Here is a 22,892-nt window from a genome sequence, read left to right as displayed (position 1 = left end):
GCACTGGATGAAAGATGCAAGGGTCGGTCAGGAGTCCAGAAACTCATTGACCTTTTATACACACACACTAATTACAAGCAAATAGATCACAGGTGAGGATGGTTACCTTTAATAGCCATTCAAACCCCTTTGTGTCAACTTGTAGGCATGTTGTCAGGCCAAAATCACCAGGGTATGTAAACTTTTGATCAGGGTGATTTAGGTAGTTTCTGTTGTCATTATGATTTAAAAAGAGTAAACACAGTTGATTGATAATAAATGGCTTCAGCCAAACACTAACCATGAGTGAAAGAAAAGTTTTTGTGTTATCATTCATATTCTCTGAAAAATGGCCAAGAAATCATATATTCTGCCAGGGTATGTAAACTTATGAGCACAACTGTATATACCATAACTATTACATATTACTCTGTTCTTAGCACAGTTGCCAGATGTAAACACAAAAAAATAATCTAACACAGGTTCCAGTGTAGTAAAAAAAATAGCAAAATCACTAGAAAATCAGCATAAGCATGGTATGTTTTTAAAAATAGATAAAAACTGATGTAACTAGCTGCATTTTTAAAATAATGTATCATTAATAAACCTCCTCTAACCAGTAAACGACTACTGAAATAAAGGTAGAAGTTGGTATTTCTCTCCTTTGCTTTGTTTGCAGCGGAGTTTATACAGCTAGATATATTGGCTAATTTGGATAAACATAGCTAGTAGATTTTAATAGTATTCCAATCTGATTAGAAAATAGTCCGATTGACAGCCTTACAGTATAGTTCCGTTCACGCCATGGCGTTCAGGATAGCGGTCAGATTTTGCTGCAATTGTCGCCTGATAAAGTGCGGTAAAATTGCGCAAACAAAATTGCATGGCGCCTGTCACCCAAAAGAAGTTCCAGAACTTCCACGCGATCCGGAACGCCATGGTGTGAACGAAGCCTAGGAAAGTGCATATAGTAACTGTGTGCAAAGTTCAGCATCTTAAACAATCAGCATTATTCTTAGTAATGTGATTTAATAATCTGAAATGTGATTGGTTGATAAGCGATAATTTTTAGGTTTAACTCTTTCTTAGTAAATGCATTAACAGAGTAAATGGGCTCTTTAATATCTGCATTTTCTTAAAATATGATTTAACATATGCCAATAATATAATAAGGTCATCTATTCTTTCTTCCCATTTTCCTTTTATGTTTACATTCCTATTGTTTATAGCACTGTCTATGCTATTGCAAAGTCATTTTTTGGCATTTGCCATTTACAGCTGCCCATATATTCTGCACAGTCATGATCTCACAGACGGTACAGTGACGTAAGTCAGAAATAAATGATTTCTCTGTTTCTTATTTTGTAAATTAGTTTTTGTGTAGTTATGTATCTAATTCACCATTGGCCTTTAAATATTGAATTTAGAGGCCGGTGACTTTCATTTGTAACTTCCTTCATTTCCATTTAGTGTCCTCAGATAGTCATTGCAGCTACATAATATGTTGCCCTTTACAATTTTTCTTGATTACCGATTAGTGTATTATCAATAGTCCCATTCAAAAAAAGGCATCAAAGAACAATGGTAATGTGCGAAGTGCAGTAACTCAAAATGAGCAATCCAAAATTCTTTCACTGATGTGATCACAACTGGAGTCTAAATACTTGTTTTGGGCTACCACACTGTATTGGTCATTGCGCATCACACTATATAATGGAATAAGTAGACACTGCACCTAATTCATTATTTTTCTGTTGTATAGCTTCTACTACTTGTCCAGCATCTGAAGACCAAAGGCATAGTGTAAAGTCAGATGGGGAACAGTCTGAAGTCAAAACTGAACAGTCTGATGAAGATGCCACTGAAAAAGTTCCCAAACGGACAGCAAGTGTCAAGAGTGTAAAAAAGGTTACAAAAGTGGAGGTATGTTTTGTTATACCTAAAACTTTCCCAACACATTTTTAGAAATAAAGGTCAAGTCGGTGGCTAATGGCTACAGTTGCACATGTAAAACTCAGAGTTACCAGCGTGGGGGCAAGTCAGGAAGGTGATCAAGTTGCCAGTCATTCTCATGCTCTAACACAGGAAACATCAAAGTTTCTCCTTATCAGAGATCTCAAGAAGGCATTTTGGTGACCATCAGTAAAACACAGTAGAAACACTAGGAGTAAGGTTGGTTACAGGACCAACAATGCAGTTTTGGCGCATCTTCATAAAAAATAAGGATTCCACATGTATTGCGAATAATCCTATTTATCTGTGGGCTTCTAATTCTATCTGTAGTCCCTAATTAGGACCACCTAATACAATACACCACTGTGATGTCATGCCTGAATCTGTAAAACATTTTAAGAAAACACTGGAGGCTAATCACAACAGTAGTCCAAGGAGAACGTAGGATCTTTGAAAATGAACGATTGTGAGATCAATTGCTTCTGGAGCTTGGATCATGGCACTGTTGAGTCACTGCAGGACTGTGCAGAAGAGAGTAAGATGCAGAAGGGTTTAGTTAGTGTTAGGAATTTGTTTAGGTAATAATTCATTTTAGTGTTAGACTCAGCAGTTAGGAGTAAAGGATAGTTTTTTTTCTTTTTCCAGAAAAGTGCAGCAATGGGGAGGATTTACTAAAACTGGAGCACACAGAATCAGGGGGATGGCTGAGCTCCCAAGTGGATAGCATCCCCTGAGGAAGCCCAATATCAGGGCGAAACATGACAGGATTAACCTCTATACCACTATAAAAAACATGGACCATAAAATATGGGTCATAAGCAAATGGTTTTTTGAATATGATGTTTTAGATTTCTGTTAATAAACTTTACCCTCTGGTTTGACTCTCGTATTGCACCGATATAGTCCCATTTCTTCCACTAAAACCTTGAAGCTGATCAGTTTCTATGCAGAGCTGCACCAGATTCTGTGTGCTCCAGTTTTAGTAAATCTCCCCCAATGTGTACAAGTTTGTATCCAACAACACAAGCATATGATTAATGTCCACATCTAGACAAAGGTAATGTTATTGGTTATCAATTGTTCAATTATGCCTGCCTATTTTCTCTTTTAAAATAAATAAGACAGTAGACAACCACAAGAAATTATTTTGGATACATTAGGATGGAAAAAAGAAGGGGGTCTGGGATTTTGAAATGTACTGTTAGGTTAGGTAGGTTCAGGAGGAAGAGGGAGGATGATGGGGAAGGGCAAACGCAAGATTGGAAAAGAGGTGGGCATAACCATCACGCTGGAGTCAGAGCCTCCTTCCCGTCTCCGCTTGGGAAGAGCTTTGTAAATGGTGTCGATTTTTAACCACTTGCCGACCTCACAATTATAATGTAATTATATTGCGAGCAGGCAGCAGCTGCAGGCTCAGCGATGTACCAGTACATCGCTGAGCACATGTGCACCCCCTGTGGCATGTAGTGGCGCAAACCTGTGACCGCTGTGTCCTATGGATAGGTCATAGTAATCACATGAATGGCTTCCACTCCTGACTGTTTTGCTTGCTATTGTGATGATGTGATTGGGCCACAGCTATCACATGGTACCTAGGCCAATTAAAGAACCTGGTACCATGTGATTAGCTGAAGCCAATCACAGATCACAATAGTAAGCAAGCTGTCAATAATATAAGCCATTCATGACAGCTAAAACTATTGCTTATAACAGTGATCATCACTGTAATAAGCAATAATAGTGTAAAGAAAAAAAAAAACCCTAATCACCCCTACAGAGTGGTACAGTGTCAATAGGGTGACATTGAACTACTCTAATGAGAGGATGTAAAACAAATTAGTACAAAAAGAAAACAAATGTTAAAAAAAAGAAAAAAAAAATGGTGAAAAATTTAATAAAAAATTGTTTAATTTTTTTTTTTAACACACTGTCACCAGTCATGTTCACCTGATCACGGCCACACTAGTCATATGGTGACGCTGTTCTGTACTTGTGACAGTATGTAAAAAAAAATAGTGAAAAGAAAACACAGTTTATTTAATTTCTTAATTTTTCAAAAAGATTGTGGCAAAAAATTACAATTTCAAAAAACTCGCCATGCCTCTTACTCAATACCTTGGACTGTCTACTTTACAGAGGTCATTTGGGGGATATTTGTACCATCCTGGAATTTTAGGGCCTCAGAATTGAGATACATCAGGATTGATCAATTTTCAAATATATAGACCATAGTTTGTAGACTCTATAACTTTCACACAAACTAAATAATAGACACTGATTTGGGTTATTTATAGCAAAGAAATGTAGAATACATTTTGCCCTAAATTTATGAAGAAAGATTATTTGTTTGCAAAATTTTATAACAGATACTAAGAAAAATGTTTTCTTTCTTCGTTAATAATAAATATAAAAAACTCAGTGGTGATTAAATAGCACCAAAAGAAAGCTCTATTTGTGTGCATAAAATGATATAAATTTAATTTGTGTACAGTGTTGCATGGCCGCACAATTAGCAGTTAAACTAGCACAGTGCTGAATAGCAAAAAATTGACTGGTCCTAAGTGGGCGGGCTCAAACCCTCTCGGTCTGCCCACAGTGTGCCCCGATGCTTGAGCCGCAGCTGCAGGAGAATGGTAATAATGATGACAGTGTTTCCAGAAGTAGAATAGAAATGATACCCCGTATAAGATGCTAAACAATGAGCTTTGGTTGACTTGTTTTATTTCCGTACACAACTATTCTTTTGTGTTGTGTAAGACATGACTGACTCTTATCCGATTTCTGTACACTACATGTATTTTGTACTGCTTTATATGCTTTTTGACATACAGACGCTTTTTGATATTAATAAAAAAAAGAGTTTGGGTTAAAAAATAATAATAATAATAATGATTGTATGCAGAGATTGGTAGCAGTACCTGTGCTGGAGGGTTTGGAGGCATTTGTATGATGAGGGATGGAACAAGAGGTGTGCTCGGAGAAAGGGGGGGGGGAATGATTGGGGGGGGGGGGGGGTGATTGAAAGCATAGATGTGCTGGATTGGGGGGGGGGGGTAATTGGAGGCATGGGTCTGAATCATACCTATGCTTCCAATTCTACCCCCTCCCCCCAATCTATCATACCTATGCCTCCAATTCCACCCTCCCCCCCAAGCCATCATACCTATGCCTCCAATTAAACCCCCTCCCCCCTATCTACCATCCCTTTACCTCTAATTCCATCCCCCTTCCCTCTAATCCATCATACCTCTGCCTCCAATTCCACCCCCCTCCCCCCAATCTTTCATACCTATACCTCCAATTCCACCCCTTCCCCTCCCCTCTCCACAATCTATCATACCCTATACCTACAATTTCACCCCCTCCTCCCTAATCCATCATACCTGTACCTCCAATTCCGCCCCCTCCCCCCAATCCATTATACCTATGCCTCCAATTCAACCCCCCCCCCCCCCCAAACCATCATACCTATGTCTCCAATTCCACCCCTTGCCACAATCTATCATACCTATGCCTCCAATTCCACCCCCTCTCCCCTAATCCATTATACCTCTGACTCCAATTCAACCCCCCTCCCCCCCAATCCATTATACCCCTGCTTCCAATTCCACACCCCCCCTGCTCCCCACAATCTATCACACCCTATGCCTACAATTTCACCCCCCTCCTCCCTAATCCATCATACCTGTACTTCCAATTCCACCCCCTCTCCCCTAATCCATTATACCTCTGCCTCCAATTCGACCCCCCCCCAATCCATTACACCCCTGCCTCCAATTCCACCCCCCCCCCCAATCCATCATACCTATGCCTCCAATTCCACCCCCCCCCCCACAATCTATCATACCTCTGCCTCCAATTCCACCCCCCCCCCCACAATATATCATACCTATGCCTACAATTCCACCCCCCTCCTCCCCAATCCATCATACCTGTGCCTCCAATTCCAGCCCCCCCCCTCCCCCCCAGTCCATCATACCTCTGGCTCCAATTCCCCCCCCCCCCCCAATCCATCATACCTATGCCTCCAATTCCACCCCCCTCCCCACAATCTATCATATCTATGCCTACAATTTCACCCCCTTTTGTATGATTGAGGGGGAGGGGGTGGAATTGGAGGCATCGGTATGATGGATTAGGGGGGGGTTTAATTTTGGGGGGGGGGAATTGGGGGCATTGAGAACTACAAGCTGACAGCCGCAAAGGATGATGGGACTTGTAGTTCGTTCGGACACACAGAACTGTTTGTATGAATGACGCGGCTGTGTGGCCAGTGAACTTATCCTTAAAGGATTATCACAATAAAGGCTCGTACACACGATGAGAATATCAGACGAAAAAAAACACGTTCGGAGAGATCGTCCAATAATCTGTTTAACAGCTTTCAATAGCTGATCACAACAGTTCATGCGGAAATATCTGAAGGGACAATAATAAAAATCTTTCTCGTAAGATAACAGAACAAATGATTTTCGTGTGATTATTATAGTATTTGTACAAAAAAAATAGTGTAACCAAGACCGCGCATATTCAGAAACGAAAGGATACAATACATTACATCACTTCCAAAGTTGTATTTTGTCTTCATATTTTGTGACAATTTTTTTAACTTTAGTAACCCATTCGTTTTCCATATGAGACTAGCATGCAAAAAAAAAAAAAAAAAAGGACAATCCTTCGTGCCGATCAGCAGACCTTTTTCGGTCATGCCCCTTCGACAGAAGCCGAACGTTTGGCTGGCCTCTGTCGGACCGCCTGCCATACACACAAGCCGAATGTCGCCACCCTATATTTGGCCTTTGTGTATGGCCCTTAAGAGAAGGCATGAACCCCTTTTTATACCTGTCTGTATCCCTGGTACACGTCTTCCCCAAATTCCCGTCTTGTCAAACCTTTAACAGCAGAACAATTATTGAGGGTAAATCTGTCTAACATTGACCTATCAAAAACAAAAATCGTTTGTGGCTTAAAATACGCTTTAATCACTTCCCGACCGCGCTATAGCTGAATGACAGCTACAGCACGGTCGTCCAGTTCTCGAAGGGCATCATATCTCCATCAGTGAAGGAAATTTGGCGTTTTATATTGTAGTAATTGTAATAACTGTAATTCTTAGGAATAACACACTTAAATCTGTCCAAACAAGAGTCTAGTAGATATCCCGGGTATGGTAAAGTTTGAAACACGAAATCATAAATTATAATATAATAAATAACTATAAATAATTATAAAAAATAATAATAAAATGAATTTCCCCATGATTCACTATCGCTCAATTCTGCAAGTGTTCTAATTTACTATCGCTGTTTTCTAGCTGGTCTAAAACTGCTTTCGATGTAAAGGGACACTTTTTGGTTGCTATGGACAATCTCCAGTTTCCAGGCAGAAAGAACAGTATATATAATATAAAACTGCATGCAGGGCACTGGACAAAGCTCTAGGGACAAAAGGGATGTGAAATGATTTCATACGGTAATGTAATCTGTAAGATTACAGTGTACTGTATGTGTTATGTTTTTTGTACTTTTTGAATTTGCCGCCGGGCTCCACCCCAATGCGTCGCGACGCTCGCAGGGAATGGAGATCGGCACACAGAGCATCGGGCGGATGATCCAACGGAGGACACAGTGGGGGGACATCGCAGGATCCTGGGGACAAGGTAAGTAACCTGGACCAGGATCCTGCAATGCAATCCCAAGTGTGGCTCTGGATTACTGCTAATGTCACTGAAATTTAACCCCAAGCCACACTCGGGATTACCGTTAGGAGGGTTAAATACCACCAAAAGAAAAGCTTATTTGAGTGAAAAATAAATGATAAAAAATTCATATGGGTACAGTGTTACATGACCGCGCAATTGTTATTCAAAGTGTAACAGCCCTGAAAGCTGAAAATTGGCCTGGGCAGGAAGGGGGTAAGGCTGCTTTCACACTGAAAGCTCCGGTCATTAGCGGTAAAGTGGCGCTTGTTTTAGTGGCGCTTTACAGCTGTTTAAGCAGTGCTTATTATGCCGCTTTTGGGACGCTAGCGGGGAGCTTTTAACCCCAAAGAAGGGGTTAAAAACTCTGGTGTTGTGGCACTTCATTCAATGCAATGGGCAGGGGCATTTTGGAAGCACTGTATACACCGCCCCAAAGATGCTGCTTGCAGAACTTTTTCGAGCGTCCCGCAAGCGCACCACCTGGGTGTGAAAGCACCCATTGCAGAGAATGGGAGGCAGTTTTCAGGCGCTTTACAAGCGCTATTTCTAGTGCTAAAACACCTGAAAACTACCTCAGTGTGAAAGGATTCTAAAAGTGCCCAGTAGGCAAGTGCTTAAAGCGGTAGTAAACCGCAGGTAAAGAAAAAAAAATTCCCTGCAATGTCATAATGTGCTACTATTAATTTGTTGTGTGTCTTCGTACTCCTCTAACATCTGCCTTGTTTCAGCCACAGAACAAGAATGTCAAGGTTCGCCCCAAGAAGAAAACAACTGGAACCACTGTGCCTGGAGAATCAGCATGAAGCCTTATCCTTCTGTTCAGAATATAACTTACCCGCTGCTCACCTGAAGCTCCTTGGAGGACTGTGTGCTACAATAGTGACAAGTACCACTAGTCAATGGATCACTCCTCGTCTGGGGGTCAGTACTTGCAGAAAAACGTGTGTAATACAAATATATAGGCAAATATTCTACTGGGCCGCACTGCCGTGTGGAACGGGTTTACAGTTGTTCACGCACACTGACTTTTAAATCAAATAAAAAAACTCTATAGTACTAATAAGGGGATTGAAGGATGAAGAGAGGCTAACTTCTTTTGTGTCTGATATGCCTGGACTGTTGCTGAGTTACTGTCAACCAGCTCTGTGTTAAAGACTGAATCTAGGTGCTCAGTCCTCTGCTAATGGTTTTAGTTTACAGCGGCCTCACTAGTGCAAATAATATGTACTTACCTTTTTATTTATATGATGACAGCCAATGTTGTTTATTTTCCTAATTTCACTTATCCTGGTTATACCGTAAAGCTTGTGGTGCACTCAAAGATTGTAGTATAGGTGGGACTTGGTGACTGCAATGCACTTTGGAAACTATTTACACTATATATTAGTACACAGTAATGCTTACTATATAGTTTCACATGAGCTGGCTTATGGATCATTTAATATGCCAGAGTGTATTACATAGGGACATTACATAAGAACACCATGGGCTGTACTGCCAATATGACAGATATTTTAGAATAATATAATTAAAAAGGGAGATTTGAGTTTGGAGTGGTCCATAATGAAGCTAAGTGAGATGAGTGACGTGATCACAATGTAATATTCTGGTTAGATTTATGTCAAAATCACTAGAGTACTTGGACTATCTCTACCAGTTAGAGACTTCTTATATTGCTACATTACAGACAATTCTTTTTTCTTGTTGGAAATGAAAAGAGTGTAAAGTGATACAGTTCACTTATCTCTGACTTTACAAGTCTATGATGAGAACTAGCAAGATGAGGAAGAATGCAAAACTGGCTTGAAAGCCACCAATGTTTTTGACAGATGTCTGACATTGAAAGGGAGAATAGATCTAGATCCGTGTTCAAATACAACTTCACCAACATATATAGCTACGTTTTGCCATTGATCGATACAATATAATAATATGACAGATGTCACTGCATTATGTCGAGGGGGAAATCAGTTTGGGATAGTTTACACTCGCTTCAAAACAAGGCTTCGGACATGCTTTGTTAAAGCTCTCTAAACGCCAGTCAAAGCCCGTCACTAAATAAAATGGTTAGCTTACAGTCCTGTTTACACCTTGCTTTTGCTTGGTGCTTCGATGAGGCTTTGGTGGAGCTTCGATGGGGCTCCGATGAGGCTTTGTGGGGCTTTGGTGGGGCTCCGGTGAGGCTTTGTGGGGCTTCGATGGGGCTCCGATGAGGCTTTGTGGGGCTTCGGTGGGGCTCCGATGAGGCTTTTTGGGGCTTTGGCGGGGCTCCGGTGAGGCTTTGTGGGGCTTCGATGGGGCTCCGATGAGGCTTTGTGGGGCTTCGGTGGGGCTCCGGTGAGGCTTTGTGGGGCTCCGATGGGGCTTTGTGGGGCTCCGGTGAGGCTTTGTGGGGCTTCGATGGGGCTCCGATGAGGCTTTGTGGGGCTTCGGTGGGGCTCCGGTGAGGCTTTGTGGGGCTCCGATGGGGCTTTGTGGGGCTCCGGTGAGGCTTTGTGGGGCTCCAGTGGGGCTTTAAGCGAGCTTTGATTGTGAGTGGGTCGGCTGCTGGATTTCCAGCATGCAAGTCCGAAAGAAGCCGGCCGAACAAACCGACACACAGGCAGAATGGCGGTCAGTATTTTTTGTATTTACAAATGTCTCCCGACATTCTGCCTGCGTGTACGGGGCTTAAAGTGATTGTAAACTCCTATTGATTAATCGTACCTATAGGTAAGGCTATAATACCTATACCTATAGGTATACCCTATAATAAGGCTTACCTATAGGTGCTGTAAATATCTCCTACACGTGCGCTGTTTAGGAGATATTTACTGTATATGCAGCCGATGACGTCATCGGCGCATACGCTCTGAAGGAACGGCCACTTGTGCTGTTTCTTGAGAGCCCTGTGCCATTACCGGCGGCTCCCGGAGTGACGTCCAGCCACTCACACAGCCAGAGTCCGCGGAACCGGAAGGAAGATGGGCGAAGATGGATGCGGCCTACAGCGGTGACAACGAGGGCTTCGTTTTCAGGTAAGTTTCACATATTGTGCTAGTATATGATGCATACTAGCACATTATGCCTTTACTTTTCAGGTCAGCAAAAAAGAAAAGAAAAAAAAAAACAAGCGGTTTACTTCCATCCAATAGAACCAGTGATAGTTCACCAGCCTTACTCACATACTATGTTTCTCAGGCGGATCTGTTAGCCTGGGGAAGTTAATGGCTGGTAAACTATTGAATATGTGGCTGGGAATGTAGGAAAGCTTCTAACAGAAGGTAAACTAAAAGTTACACTCCAAACAAAAGGAAATATAAACGCATACTTGTTAATTCCGTTTTTCATCTAGGCATTACTGTCATACATCAGACTACCCCACTCTCTTTGGTATCTGAGAAGTCCTGCTTCTTATGGAGGCGATTCATTTCCAAACACTCACTGCAGGCTCCTTCTTATCTCACACACTAAAAACCTGATATAAAAAGTTCAGCACTGTAAGCTTTCCACGGCCTATGAGTTATTCAGACCTGCCTTGGAAGATTAAAAGCAATCGGGGACACATAAAGCAGAGCAAGAGAGGAGGTTACACAGCACGGTCTACTTCTAGTGCCCCTGTGAGGTGGTCTCTGGATTGTAGCTGCAGTGGAATACACACAGCTCAGTCTAAAGTAAATTGACAACATTTTCTAATTTTGCCAGCGTCTCCAGGAGTGTAAATGATGCATGGAATTGCTCTTTAGGTTTTAGCACCCAATCTAGCATTTCACACACTTTAGATACTGCTCTTTAAACAGCCTGAAAATCTTTAATGTGTTCTTCTATGACATAACACTATCAGAATTTAATTATCACGGGGGGCAGCAGCACATCCTTTTTCTGTATAGTTACAATGTGATCAAATTGTAAAATGATTGCAAGATAACCATTTTTTAAGTATTCATATATTAATTACAAAGCAGTGTACAGTGGACCGGAGAGGTTTAACAGGCAACATATGAAAAACACTCATTGAGTTATTAATGTAAGGGATGTTTTTTCTATAATAAAACCAGCAAGTTATATAGGCCCCTTACAATTGCTAGGCTTATTCCCTGGCAGCACTTCTGTCAGTCCCAGAAAAATGGTATATACGCCTCTAATCACAAGCCTCTGCTAAAAAGCCTTTATTTTTTTCCAATACTTTATTTTAAGGATCACATGGAAAGTACAGATATCAAATACAAAATACAATCTTGGTACATGTACATAGACAGTACATATCGTCTAAACAAGCCATTACTAAAAAGCCCTTATTATAAGCCTCCAATATGCTTTCTTTGGGAGACTTGCAGAAACGATTAGTACAATGCTGTATATAAAAGTCAAGTTAAACATAAAATCTCAACAACATTTATCACTCTATGACAGACTTTAAATGTACCAATGAGGAAGAAATGTATTAGCCCACAACTACATTTTTTTTTATATGCCTTCATGTAAAAAGTTTTTTCCAAAGCGTCATAAAAAACATAGATATAATACCACAATAAAATATTTGCCATATGACATCCAATATTAGAAGAAAAGAAAAATTAGAAGAAAAGAGGTTTAACCTTAAACTGCGTAGAGGGTTCTTTACTGTAATGCCCCGTACACACGGTCGGATTTTCCGATGGAAAATGTCCGATCGGAACGTGTTGTCAGAAATTCCGACCATGTGTGGGCTCCATCGGACATTTTCCATCGGATTTTCCGACACACAAAGTTGGAGAGCAGGAGATAAAATTTTCCGACAACAAAATCCGTTGTCGGAAATTCCGATCGTGTGTACACAAATCCGACGGACAAAGTTCCACGCATGCTCAGAATAAATAAAGAGATGAAAGCTATTGGCCACTGCCCCGTTTATAATCCCAACGTACGTGTTTTACGTCAGCGCGTTTAGAACGATCGGATTTTCCGACAACTTTGTGTGACCGTGTGTATGCAAGACAAGTTTGAGCCAACATCCGTCGGAAAAAATCCTAGGATTTTGTTGTCGGAATGTCCGAACAAAGTCCGACCGTGTGTACGGGGCATACGAGTGGCAAGGATGTGGAATTCCCTTCCACAGGCGGTGGTCTCAGCGGGGGGGCATCAATAGTTTCAAAAACTATTAGATAAGCACCTGAACGACCACAACATACAGGGATATACAATGTAATACTGACATATAATCACACAAATAGGTTGGACTTTTTTCAACCTCACCTACTATGTGACTATGTAATATCAAACACCATGTGTACAAGTCCAAGTTCAAATTGATGTCTATTTCAACACCTTGATCGACGCATTTTATGGTGTTGTCCTGCCTCTTCAGGATTGGGTTCCACTCCTTTTCTTGTTTAGTTCATTGTATTCAAACTAAACCTAGTTTAGACTTCAAACGTGGTGCCTGTGCAGTCCCTGTTTCACAGGCATGTACTATAGTGATCCTATTTGAAAGGTTAAAAAAAAACTTTTGGGACACAGTGCCCATTTAAATCGTATATGACTTGTACCTCTTATAACTTGGTCTTCTGCAGCGCACACACGGGCAGACTTTTCGACTGGACTGGTCCGATGGACTTTTGACGGACTTCCGACGGACTTTTGAATGAACGGACTTGCCTACACACGATCACACCAAAGTCCGACGGATTCGTACGTGATGACGTATGACCGGACTAAAATAAGGAAGTTGGTAGCCAATAGCTGCCCTAACGTGGGTTTTCGTCCATCAGACTAGCATACAGACGAGCAGATTTTTCGACCGGACTCGAGTCCTTTGGAAAGATTTGAAGCATGTTTCAAATCTAAAGTCCGTCAGATTTTCGACTGGAAAAGTCCGCTGAAGTTCCGATGAAGCCCACACACAGTCAGATTGTCCGCTGGACTCGGTCCGCCGGACCAATACGGTCGAAAAGTCCGCTTGTGTGTACACCGCTTTAGTGACAACAGGCTATAAAAATGAAAATAACTAATAAAACCAACAATGATTTTTATATACGGTATATCTATCTATCTATCTATCTATCTATCTATCTATCTATCTATCTATCTATCTATCTATCTATCTATCTAGATAAATTGATAAATAGATATATAAAGATGGATAATAACTGATAATATGTACTTTACTTACTCTGTGAAATAATAATAATAATTACTTAATTAATAATTAAATCTAATTAAGAATAATAATAATTACGCTGCGAAAAGCCTTAATACACCAGGTCTTACGATCCGTACACTTACAAGCCACATGCTGATACTAAAGATAGTACAGATAACAATTGATTTGCAATAGTTATAATACAGTTGCAATACAGGACTCCAACCATTTTTCCAGGCTTGGGCAGACAGGAAATGAAGTCGATGTTTAGATTTGATCGCTTCCTGGTGTGTCACAAAGAGAGAAAGAGGTAGCAAATCTTCACAATAGCAATAAAAGCCTTACAGAGGTTCTATCTAATTTGAAAACATGGAATTCCGCTTTTGATTGGAGTTTGTAGAACAAGGGGCCTATTTAATAACAAAGTGCCAAAAAGCAGCAATGTGCAGTAACCCATAACAAGTTATCACACAATAACTTTACATCCTAACTGATAAATGGGGACTTCTGGTTGATGCTGTAGGTTTTGGCAAAAGGTGGCTTTGCATTATCTTGTTAAACAAATCCATGAAAAAAAGCTGGTCTCTGAAAATGTACTGTGAATATCCTTGTGTTTACAGAATACATATATAGATAATCTGCACAAACAATCACAACTTTACTTTTTCTTGACTGATCGGGTGGTCAGTCGTTTTTTCTGCTCTGTGGTTATTAGCAAAGGGAACAAATTTAACTTTGATTAGAGAAGTTTATTTTAATCTGTGAAAGATTACGGGGAGAGAACAGGTTTGATGACTACTGATATTAGATTTGATTTGCACTTTTGATTGTATTAAATCCTTTTTACTTTTTATTTATTTTAATGTATATTTTGTTAGCAATATTTTAGGTGGTCTTTGGGTTGTTAGTACTCTTTTTTTAACCACCAGTAGAACCAAACTGAAAGTTTTTTTTTTTTATTTTCTAAAAGACATTTATATTCAGTAGTTTGTAAACTATATTACATTGCATTCTTTTTTTTATTATTGTGAACACTGAAATGTATGGTGTGAAATAACATTTCCAGCCAATATAACAAAATCCAGTGTTACATGGGATTTAGTGGAGACTATGCCCAGCATGTTGCCACTTAAAACTTGGATACATAAGAATACTATAGGGAGGTTGGTATTCATGATTACTGCAAGACATCCCATTAACTTATTTTCTGGGGGTAAATTCAATGGCACACCTTAAATAGGTATTTATTTAAAGCTGAACTCTAGGTAGATACACAAGACACAAATCAATGTAGCTCTATATTTATTAATACATCATTAGGAATATATTTACAAGCAGTGTAAGTACCTGAGTTTGACCTTTGACTGGCCCTTTTGCAATCTCCTCTAAAGCAGAAGTCAGACTGGGTGAGGGTGAAGCAGTACAAGGAGCCAATCAAGTTATGTTGCAATGCTCATGTGCTACCAAAGAGCATAATAGGATGAGAGAGCAGAGTGACAAAGAAAGTAGCTCATTAGTCTTCTGTTTCTTCTTCACTGTCCGAACACAGGCTGGGGGAAAGATAAGACCTGTGTTACTTAAAGTGTTACTAAACTCACAACAGTAAAATCCGTCTGTATATGCAGTAAAACAGGCTTGTTATACTCACTGTGGAACCTAAGGGGTTAATCCTCCGCATTGTGTAAATAGGCTGTCCTTTCTGTTCCACCTTTTCTTCCACACTCTCCAATCTACCTGCTGATAGAACAGAGGCTAGGGGACAAGCTGCACATGCTCAGTTTGGTGTGTATTTCTAGAGTTTTTTTTTTTCTTGGGAGAGTGCATGTGATAAGCACAGGGCCTATCAGCACTGTCCAGACAGAGGGTCAGGCGCCCCACAGCCTTATTGGACAGTCATAGTAGAATGAAAACTTCTCCTACAAGCTTTAACCAGACACTGATAGAAGTCACCAGACTGCTCTAACTGCTGATGAGAAAGGGTATTTAGCAGTTTATATTTACTGAAATAATCACATTTCCATGTTCTGTGTACTGTGGGAGACCAGATATAGTGAATGCAGGGTCCTGGTTTTAGTAACACTTTAACTGTAGTAGAGTAGTCAGGTCTGGCTAGGCTGTGTGGCAGAGTGTAAATCTTATTACTGAATGGACAGAAATACAAATGCTTTGACAGGTGAAACAGCCTATTTACATTCATCTGTGTACTTAGTTGTATGCCTGGAGTTCAGCTTTAATGCTCGGGTTAAGAGTATAAACTGTTTGAGTTTGAGATCCAGAGGTTCTTAATCATTTCCACTGGAGGAGTTCCTTTTAATGAAGTAACACATTTTCAAGCAAGGGCAAAAAAGTAATTGCAATACTGTTATAAAGCCACTGCTTTCTGAAAACATGGCTAGCTATGTGTATTAGTCACAGTTGTGGGATTTTTCATTTTAAGAGGAAATCAGCAAAATTGTATATTTTAAATAAAGTGCAGCCTGTACTTTATTTATAGTTATATCCCAATTTGCCAACCAAATGTGAGATGGGTATTATGCATATGAAGGACAATTGTACCTTTGGTACAAGCTTTGATGCAAGGCATGCCCCCACCACACTGCATCCAACATGGAAAAACATACCTTCATCCTCAATCCAGTGATCTTCACGTTGTGACCCTGCCTAAAACCTCCCAACTTTTCTCCAGAAAGGGTATTCACTGGGTCCTCTTCATCCTTGTGTCACAGCTCAATTCATTCCCATGGACAGAGCTGTACTGGGCAGGACCGCTGGGGGCCACAATGAGTATGTCTCCCCAAAGAAGGAATGGGGCTGTGGCACACATTTACAGGATAAGGAGGACCTGGTGGGGACACTTTCTTAAGCAAGGCTGTGCAGGGCCACACAGCGAAGATCGCTGGATCCAGTATACCAGTATAAAGGTAGGCTTTTTTTTAGGTGAGCTAGGTGGTTGGGGGCATGCTTTTACCAAAGGTACCATTTTCCTCTAAAGTAAACCTAAGAGAAACAAAGGGGCTGCCATTGCTGATTTCTACCTGACAATGCTAGTGTCCTGGCTGTTTTACTGATCTTCTGGTTTCAATAATTCCAGCTAGCATTTTCAACAGTGGAAGCCACCATATTTCTCTTACCATAGGTTTCTTGATTGCTGATGTGTTTTGCACATAATGTCCTTGCAGCATTAGCAACGCAGTTGATCAGTATTAGTAAACTGTTAATTGATTGTTGAAACACTGCTAATTCTGGCTTTTCTTGTTCCCAACCTGAATGCTGGCCATTCCAGAGAGCAATGGGTTTTAGCCCCCTGTTCACACCGGTGCGACTTGACCGAATTGCATGATAAGGTGCACGCTATTGAAGGCAGTGCAACTGTTCTAATCAGTGCAACCCTGACTTTGCTGTGGCGCACCAATTTGAAAAAAAGGTTCCTGCGCTATTTTTGGCAATTTTAGGTGCGACTTGCATAGACATCTGAAGTCGCACAGATGTCAGCCAAGTCGTACCTGAAATCGCACTGACATGTGGTCTTGAAATTGTGTGGCCTTGGAATTGTGCGATTTCAAGTAAAGTCGCACAATTTCAAAGTCAGTATGGGGGGGGCTTATTAAACTATAACCATATACATTATATTGGTGTTTGGATTGAGACATGCTCATATTTGCAAAAAAGAAAATACCAAATGAACATTTTTAGAAATCTAATTGTAGAGCAACTAAGAGGACCTCATAGTAGACGTAATATAATTAAAATAGGTTTACTTGGCGCAATGGAGCCTGTTTAAAACACTAGGTATCTGCATGCCTTACTTCCATCACAACCCAAAATAAATCTGGGGAGGCTATTTTTCTTTTTAGGATAAGCCCTGGTTCACATTGATGCTACTTGGAAAACGCACTACTTCACTTGAAGTAGCGCGATTCCAAAGTAGCTAGGTCAGCGCAATTTCAGGTGCTACTTGATAGACATCTGTGTGGCTTCATGCACGGATGTCTATTGAAGTCGCACCTGAAATCGGCAAAAGTAGTACAGAAACTACTTTTGCAAATCAGTGCGGCGCCACAAAATCGGTGTCGCACTGATTGGAACAGTGTCATTGCCTCCAATAGGCTGCAACTTATCATGCGACTTGATCGATCAAATCGCATGACAAATTGCTCCAATTGCTCCAATGTGAAAGCCATGCAAATAATTTATTTTTCCTTTAGGGCCAACCATACATCCAGAAGTGGAATGGTTTACAGCTGAATATTATAGAGCTATTTCTTCCAGCTGCTTCAGCCTGGTTGATTATCAGCAGTGCAGTGTTTGTAAACCAGGGCTTCTGTGTAGTAGGGCCTTTAACACGCTATATACACAATTGCCATTGTAATTTCATTGCTATTAAAGAACAAAGTAAAAAAGAAGGCACTTAAGATCGACTCTGTAAATCTCCCATGTTGTATTTTTGCTGCTAGAACACTTGAAGAATCTCTTTCCACCCTTTCACAAAATGTAAATGCTGGAACTACTTACCGGTCCATAAAGAACTTGTGCTGATGGTTCTGCAGACTATGTTGGCATCACACACACTACAACTGAATGTTAGGAAACTTTTTGAGCCCTGCGGGGAATATTTTGTAATAACATGCACACTTTGAGCAATCATAAAAACTTGCATTTTCATTGTATACTGGATTTTTTTTTTTTTACTTTTTCTGAATCATTTTGGATGTTTTAAAATATAGTTGCACTGGCAGTTATGCCATTTTGAGATTGTAAATGTTTATTTGATATTTCAGGGCTGACCCCCTTCCTGTATCACTTAAAGTATTTCCTTTTGTGACTCACAAAAGCACCACAGTGAATGTGTTATCTCCAGCACCAACAAAATGTTTGCAGTATTTCTTTTGGTTATCATTGCATTGACAGTAAAGGCGAACCAGCAAGGTGATCCTTAGTTGGACACATATTGAAGAAGTTGGGGTTATAACTGGTAGAAGTATGGCTGTTCTCATAGCATATGAACACAAAGCTCTCAATGCACTGATGTTACTGTGAAAATGATACTTTGTGATTCTGATAAAATCTTTGTAAAAAAAAACTCAATGAAAGTGCTCATACCGAATGCATTATGAACCATGATAACTGAAACAAAAATGAGGAATGTAACAATAAAATATGGAACTATGGGACTGCTTAAGTGCCTTTCTTGGCTCGTGTGATGGAGAACTTCAACTTTTACATTATATACACCTGTTAATATAATTTTTTAAATTTTTTTTACATCAAGCTGATCATTTTTTCCTGGAGAGAATTGAAAAAAACAAAAACTTAATATAAATTTAGCTGGTTTGTATAGGACTCAGGTATTATTTACAAGTCATGGCCACCTTGTAACCATCTTCCACACTTATGCCGCGTACACACGAGCGGACTTTCTATCCTACTTGGTCCGGCACACTTTCCGACGGACTTTGTCCGCCAGGTGCGCCGGACTTTAAAACGAACGGACTTGCCCACACACGCCGGGATTTTCCGGCGGGCTAAGTCCGCCCGTCTTTCCGACGGACTTTCGCCGGAGTTCCGGCGGACTTTCAGAATGAACGGACTTGCCCACACACGGACAAGTCTGTTCATTTTGAACGTGACTCAGGTGCGACGGGACTAGAAAAGGATGTCAATCTTGCCGCTTTTATCGGCGAGATTGACACCTTGCGAGCCCCGTCGCGGGGCATACCAGGCCCTTAGGTCTGGTATGGATTATAAAGGGGAACCCCGCTACGCCGAAAAAACGGCGTGGGGCCCCCCCTAAAATCCATACCAGACCCCGATCCGAGCACGCAGCCTGGCCGGTCAGGAAAGGGGGTGGGGACGAGCGAGCGCCCCCCCCCCTCCTGAACCGTACCAGGCCGCATGCCCTCAACATGGGGGGTGGGTGCTTTGGGGGAGGGGGGCGCCCTGCGCCCCCCCCCCCCAAAGCACCTTGTCCCCATGTTGATGAGGACAAGGGCCTCTTCCCGACAACCCTGGCCGTTGGTTGTCGGGGTCTGCGGGCGGGGGCTTATCGGAATCTGGGAGCCCCCTTTAATAAGGGGGCCCCCAGATCCCGGCCCCCCACCCTATGTAAATGAGTATGGGGTACATGGTACCCCTACCCATTTACCTAGGAAAAAAGTGTAAGTAATAAAACACACTACACAGGTTTTTAAAATATTTTATTAAACAGCTCCGGGGGGGGGATCTTCCTCCGGCTTCGGGGGTCTTCTTCCGGCTTCGGGGGTCCCTCCGCTTCATCTTCTCCCGGCGTCCGGTTGGTTCTTCTCCGCTCTCCGGCCTCTTCTCCCGGTGTCGCAGGTCTTCGGCCGGCCCCTCCGCTCTCTTCATGTAGCTCTATTGCGAGCGGAGGTCCGGACTTCTGGGCTTCTTGGCTTCTTGGCTTCTCTTCTCTTCTCTTCCCCCAGATGTTGACACGACGCTCTCTCCGGCTGGACTGGTCTCTGAGGGCTGCGTTGTGACTTATATAGGCGGAGACCCCGCCCCCATATGATGTCACAGTCCTTGGGCATGCTGGGACTGTGACGTTTTAGGGGGCGTTTTTTCGGCGTAGCGGGGTTCCCCTTTATAATCCATACCAGACCTAAGGGCCTGGTATGCCCCGCGCTCGCCGCAATAGGAAGATTTGTTTTTCCTATTGCAGCGAGCGCGAGATGCAATACCATCCCCTCGTGTCGTATTTGGTCTGTCGGACCAGCCTACACACGAGCGGGCTTTCCGTCGGACCAGCACACACACGAGCGGACTTTCCGCCCGAAACTGAGTCCGACGGAAAGATTTCAAACATGTTTAAAATCTAGGTCCGGCGGGCTTTTGGGAAGAAGTCCGCCGGAAAAGTCCGCCGCCGCCCACACACGGGCGGATTGTCCGGCACACTCTGGTCCGCCGGACCAAGTATGCCGGAAAGTCCGACCGTGTGTACGCGGCATTAGTCTCTGTTTAAGAGAAATGGAATAAAAATAATAAATATTGTCCAAATTGTGGAGTTGAAGAGCAAATCTATGGATCTCCTTGAAGGATGGTTTTTGATTGGTGTCAATGGCGGATTTGGTTATTAAAGAAAATTAAATGTTTCCGCGCAAAGGAATAAGTACCAGCTCAAGGGTTGGAACTGGGAAATAATACTAATTAATGGAACTGCTGCCTCTACCAATTACTACCACTAGGTGGAGTAAGTTAATAAGAAAGATAACAAAGTAGATATGGTGCTGTTCTGTTTTGATATGTTCCTGATGGCAGGTGTTTCTAATTAAAGGATTGAATATAGAAGGAATGCTAATAAACCACTACCCCTACCAATTTATACCACTAAGTAGAGTAAATCAGTGAAAGAAAACAAAATATAAATGGCGCTGTTCTGTTATGTGCCTGGCCGTAGGTGCTTCTAATTACACCCTGATTAAAGTTTAAATGATATTCCTATAAATACATATATGAACTACTATTTGCAAACGGTATGGTCTCCTTTTTGCCTATGGACGTGATAGTGAAAAACAAATGAAATACATATAAGTGATATAATATAAATAAACCAAACCGATAGAATACTACTAATGCGTTGAATCATTAATACTCCAAGTGTATATAGTGCAAATCGGTGATCTATAAATAAAGTGTTATGTATATAAGATACATCGCAATCTGTGAACATTGGTATAAAGCATATGTGATGAATTAAGCACAATTTACCGTGACTCTATTTATCCCATAAACCAATAAAATCAAAAATCAATACTTCAGAAACAAATATTATGTAAAATAAACATATACAACTGAATAGATCTCCCAACATGTAAAATTCCAAAATGCCAATACTAACTACTCAATAACAATAGTCCACAGCAGGTATATGATGGGAACTCTTCTTAACCACCACCAAGAACGGGATAAACCCTAAATTGCTACACAGTGGCATATACTGTGGATGCCTCGGACCCCAAGAGGGGGAGAAGTTTCTGGTGAGTGCAGCCAAGATAGGAACACGAATAAGGCACAAATGATGTGATCACCCATTGGAAAGTGAATTAGATCCAGAGTTGGTTTCCACACTGGCACAAGAGCACTTTATTGATTTTATATAATTTTGGACTATTGTTATTTATTAATTACTATTGGCATGAGATCAAGAGTTGTTTTTTTCACTGGCACAAGAGCACTTTATTGATCCTATATATTTTTGGACTATTGTTATTGATTAATTAATATTGGCATTTTGGAATTTTACATGTTAGTATTATATCGGTTTGGTTTATTTATATTATATCACTTATACTCATATGTATTTAATTTGTTTTTCACTATCACATCCATAGGCAAAAAGGAGACCATACCATTTGCAAATAGTAGTTCATATATGTATTTATAGGAATATCATTTACACTTTCATTGGGGTTTAATTAGAAGCACCTACCACCAGGCACATAACAGAACAGCGCCATTTATATTTTGTTTTCTTTCATTGATTTACTCCACTTAGTGGTATAAATTGGTAGGGGTAGTGGTTTATTAGCATTCCTTCTAGATTCAATCCTTTAATTAGAAACACCTGCCATCAGGAACATATCAAAACAGAACAGCACCATATCTACTTTGTTTTCTTTCTTGGTTATCAAAGAGTCTCTGTGTAAGAATAATCTTGCGATCCCTACATTACTGCACAAGTTCAAACACTTATTTACAGTGGAGATAGATAGATGCAGATGAGAGTAACCTTTGCCATTACCCTAAAATGGTCCATAATATGCAGCTGGGGGTCAACGAGTGAACTCCTTATTTACTATCTACCTAACTGGTGTCAAGAGGATACTGAAGAAGAATTCTGCAAGTGCCAGTCAGGCAGGAAGTGAATGAAGGATTACCTGACCACTTTGATATTACAAAACAGGAGCACAGTTAGAACTTTATGAAGAATCCCTCTGATTTCTCACCTGCCCTAGAAGAGAGTGTCTAGATCTACATGAAGGGTTTAAGACCTGCATGACCCACATTTAGCATATCTCCCAGAGGGTCTTTTTGCAGCTGCACAGGCTTCCTAAAAGAGGCATTTCTAGGATTGTAAAAGACCTGGGGGCACCTTTAAAGTAGCCAACGTAGAGCAGTAAGGAGGTGCACATACCATGCCGTGCT

The 22,892-nt window shown here is 41.1% G+C and overlaps 1 protein-coding gene across 2 annotated transcripts in view; it reads left to right on the top strand.

Moving 5' to 3' along the window:
• Window positions 1-18,904, top strand: part of REEP2 (receptor accessory protein 2) — a 58,308-nt gene extending 39,404 nt beyond the window's left edge. Inside the window, exons 7-8 of one of the 2 annotated variants that reach the window (XM_073620401.1) lie at window positions 1,742-1,902; window positions 8,362-18,904. In XM_073620401.1, the coding sequence (XP_073476502.1) occupies window positions 1,742-1,902; window positions 8,362-8,436 (236 nt within the window). In that variant the 3' untranslated portion in view covers window positions 8,437-18,904. The remainder of the gene's footprint in view (window positions 1-1,741; window positions 1,903-8,361) is intronic. The other variant, XM_073620402.1, reaches the window with a different exon arrangement.
• Window positions 18,905-22,892: the final 3,988 nt, after the last annotated feature.

The sequence above is a fragment of the Aquarana catesbeiana genome, linkage group LG03 (assembly GCF_042186555.1).
Source record: "Aquarana catesbeiana isolate 2022-GZ linkage group LG03, ASM4218655v1, whole genome shotgun sequence".
NCBI lineage: Eukaryota > Metazoa > Chordata > Amphibia > Anura > Ranidae > Aquarana > Aquarana catesbeiana.
The sequence above is the reverse complement of the archived record's forward strand: the minus strand, read 5'-3'. Positions and strand labels throughout refer to the sequence as shown.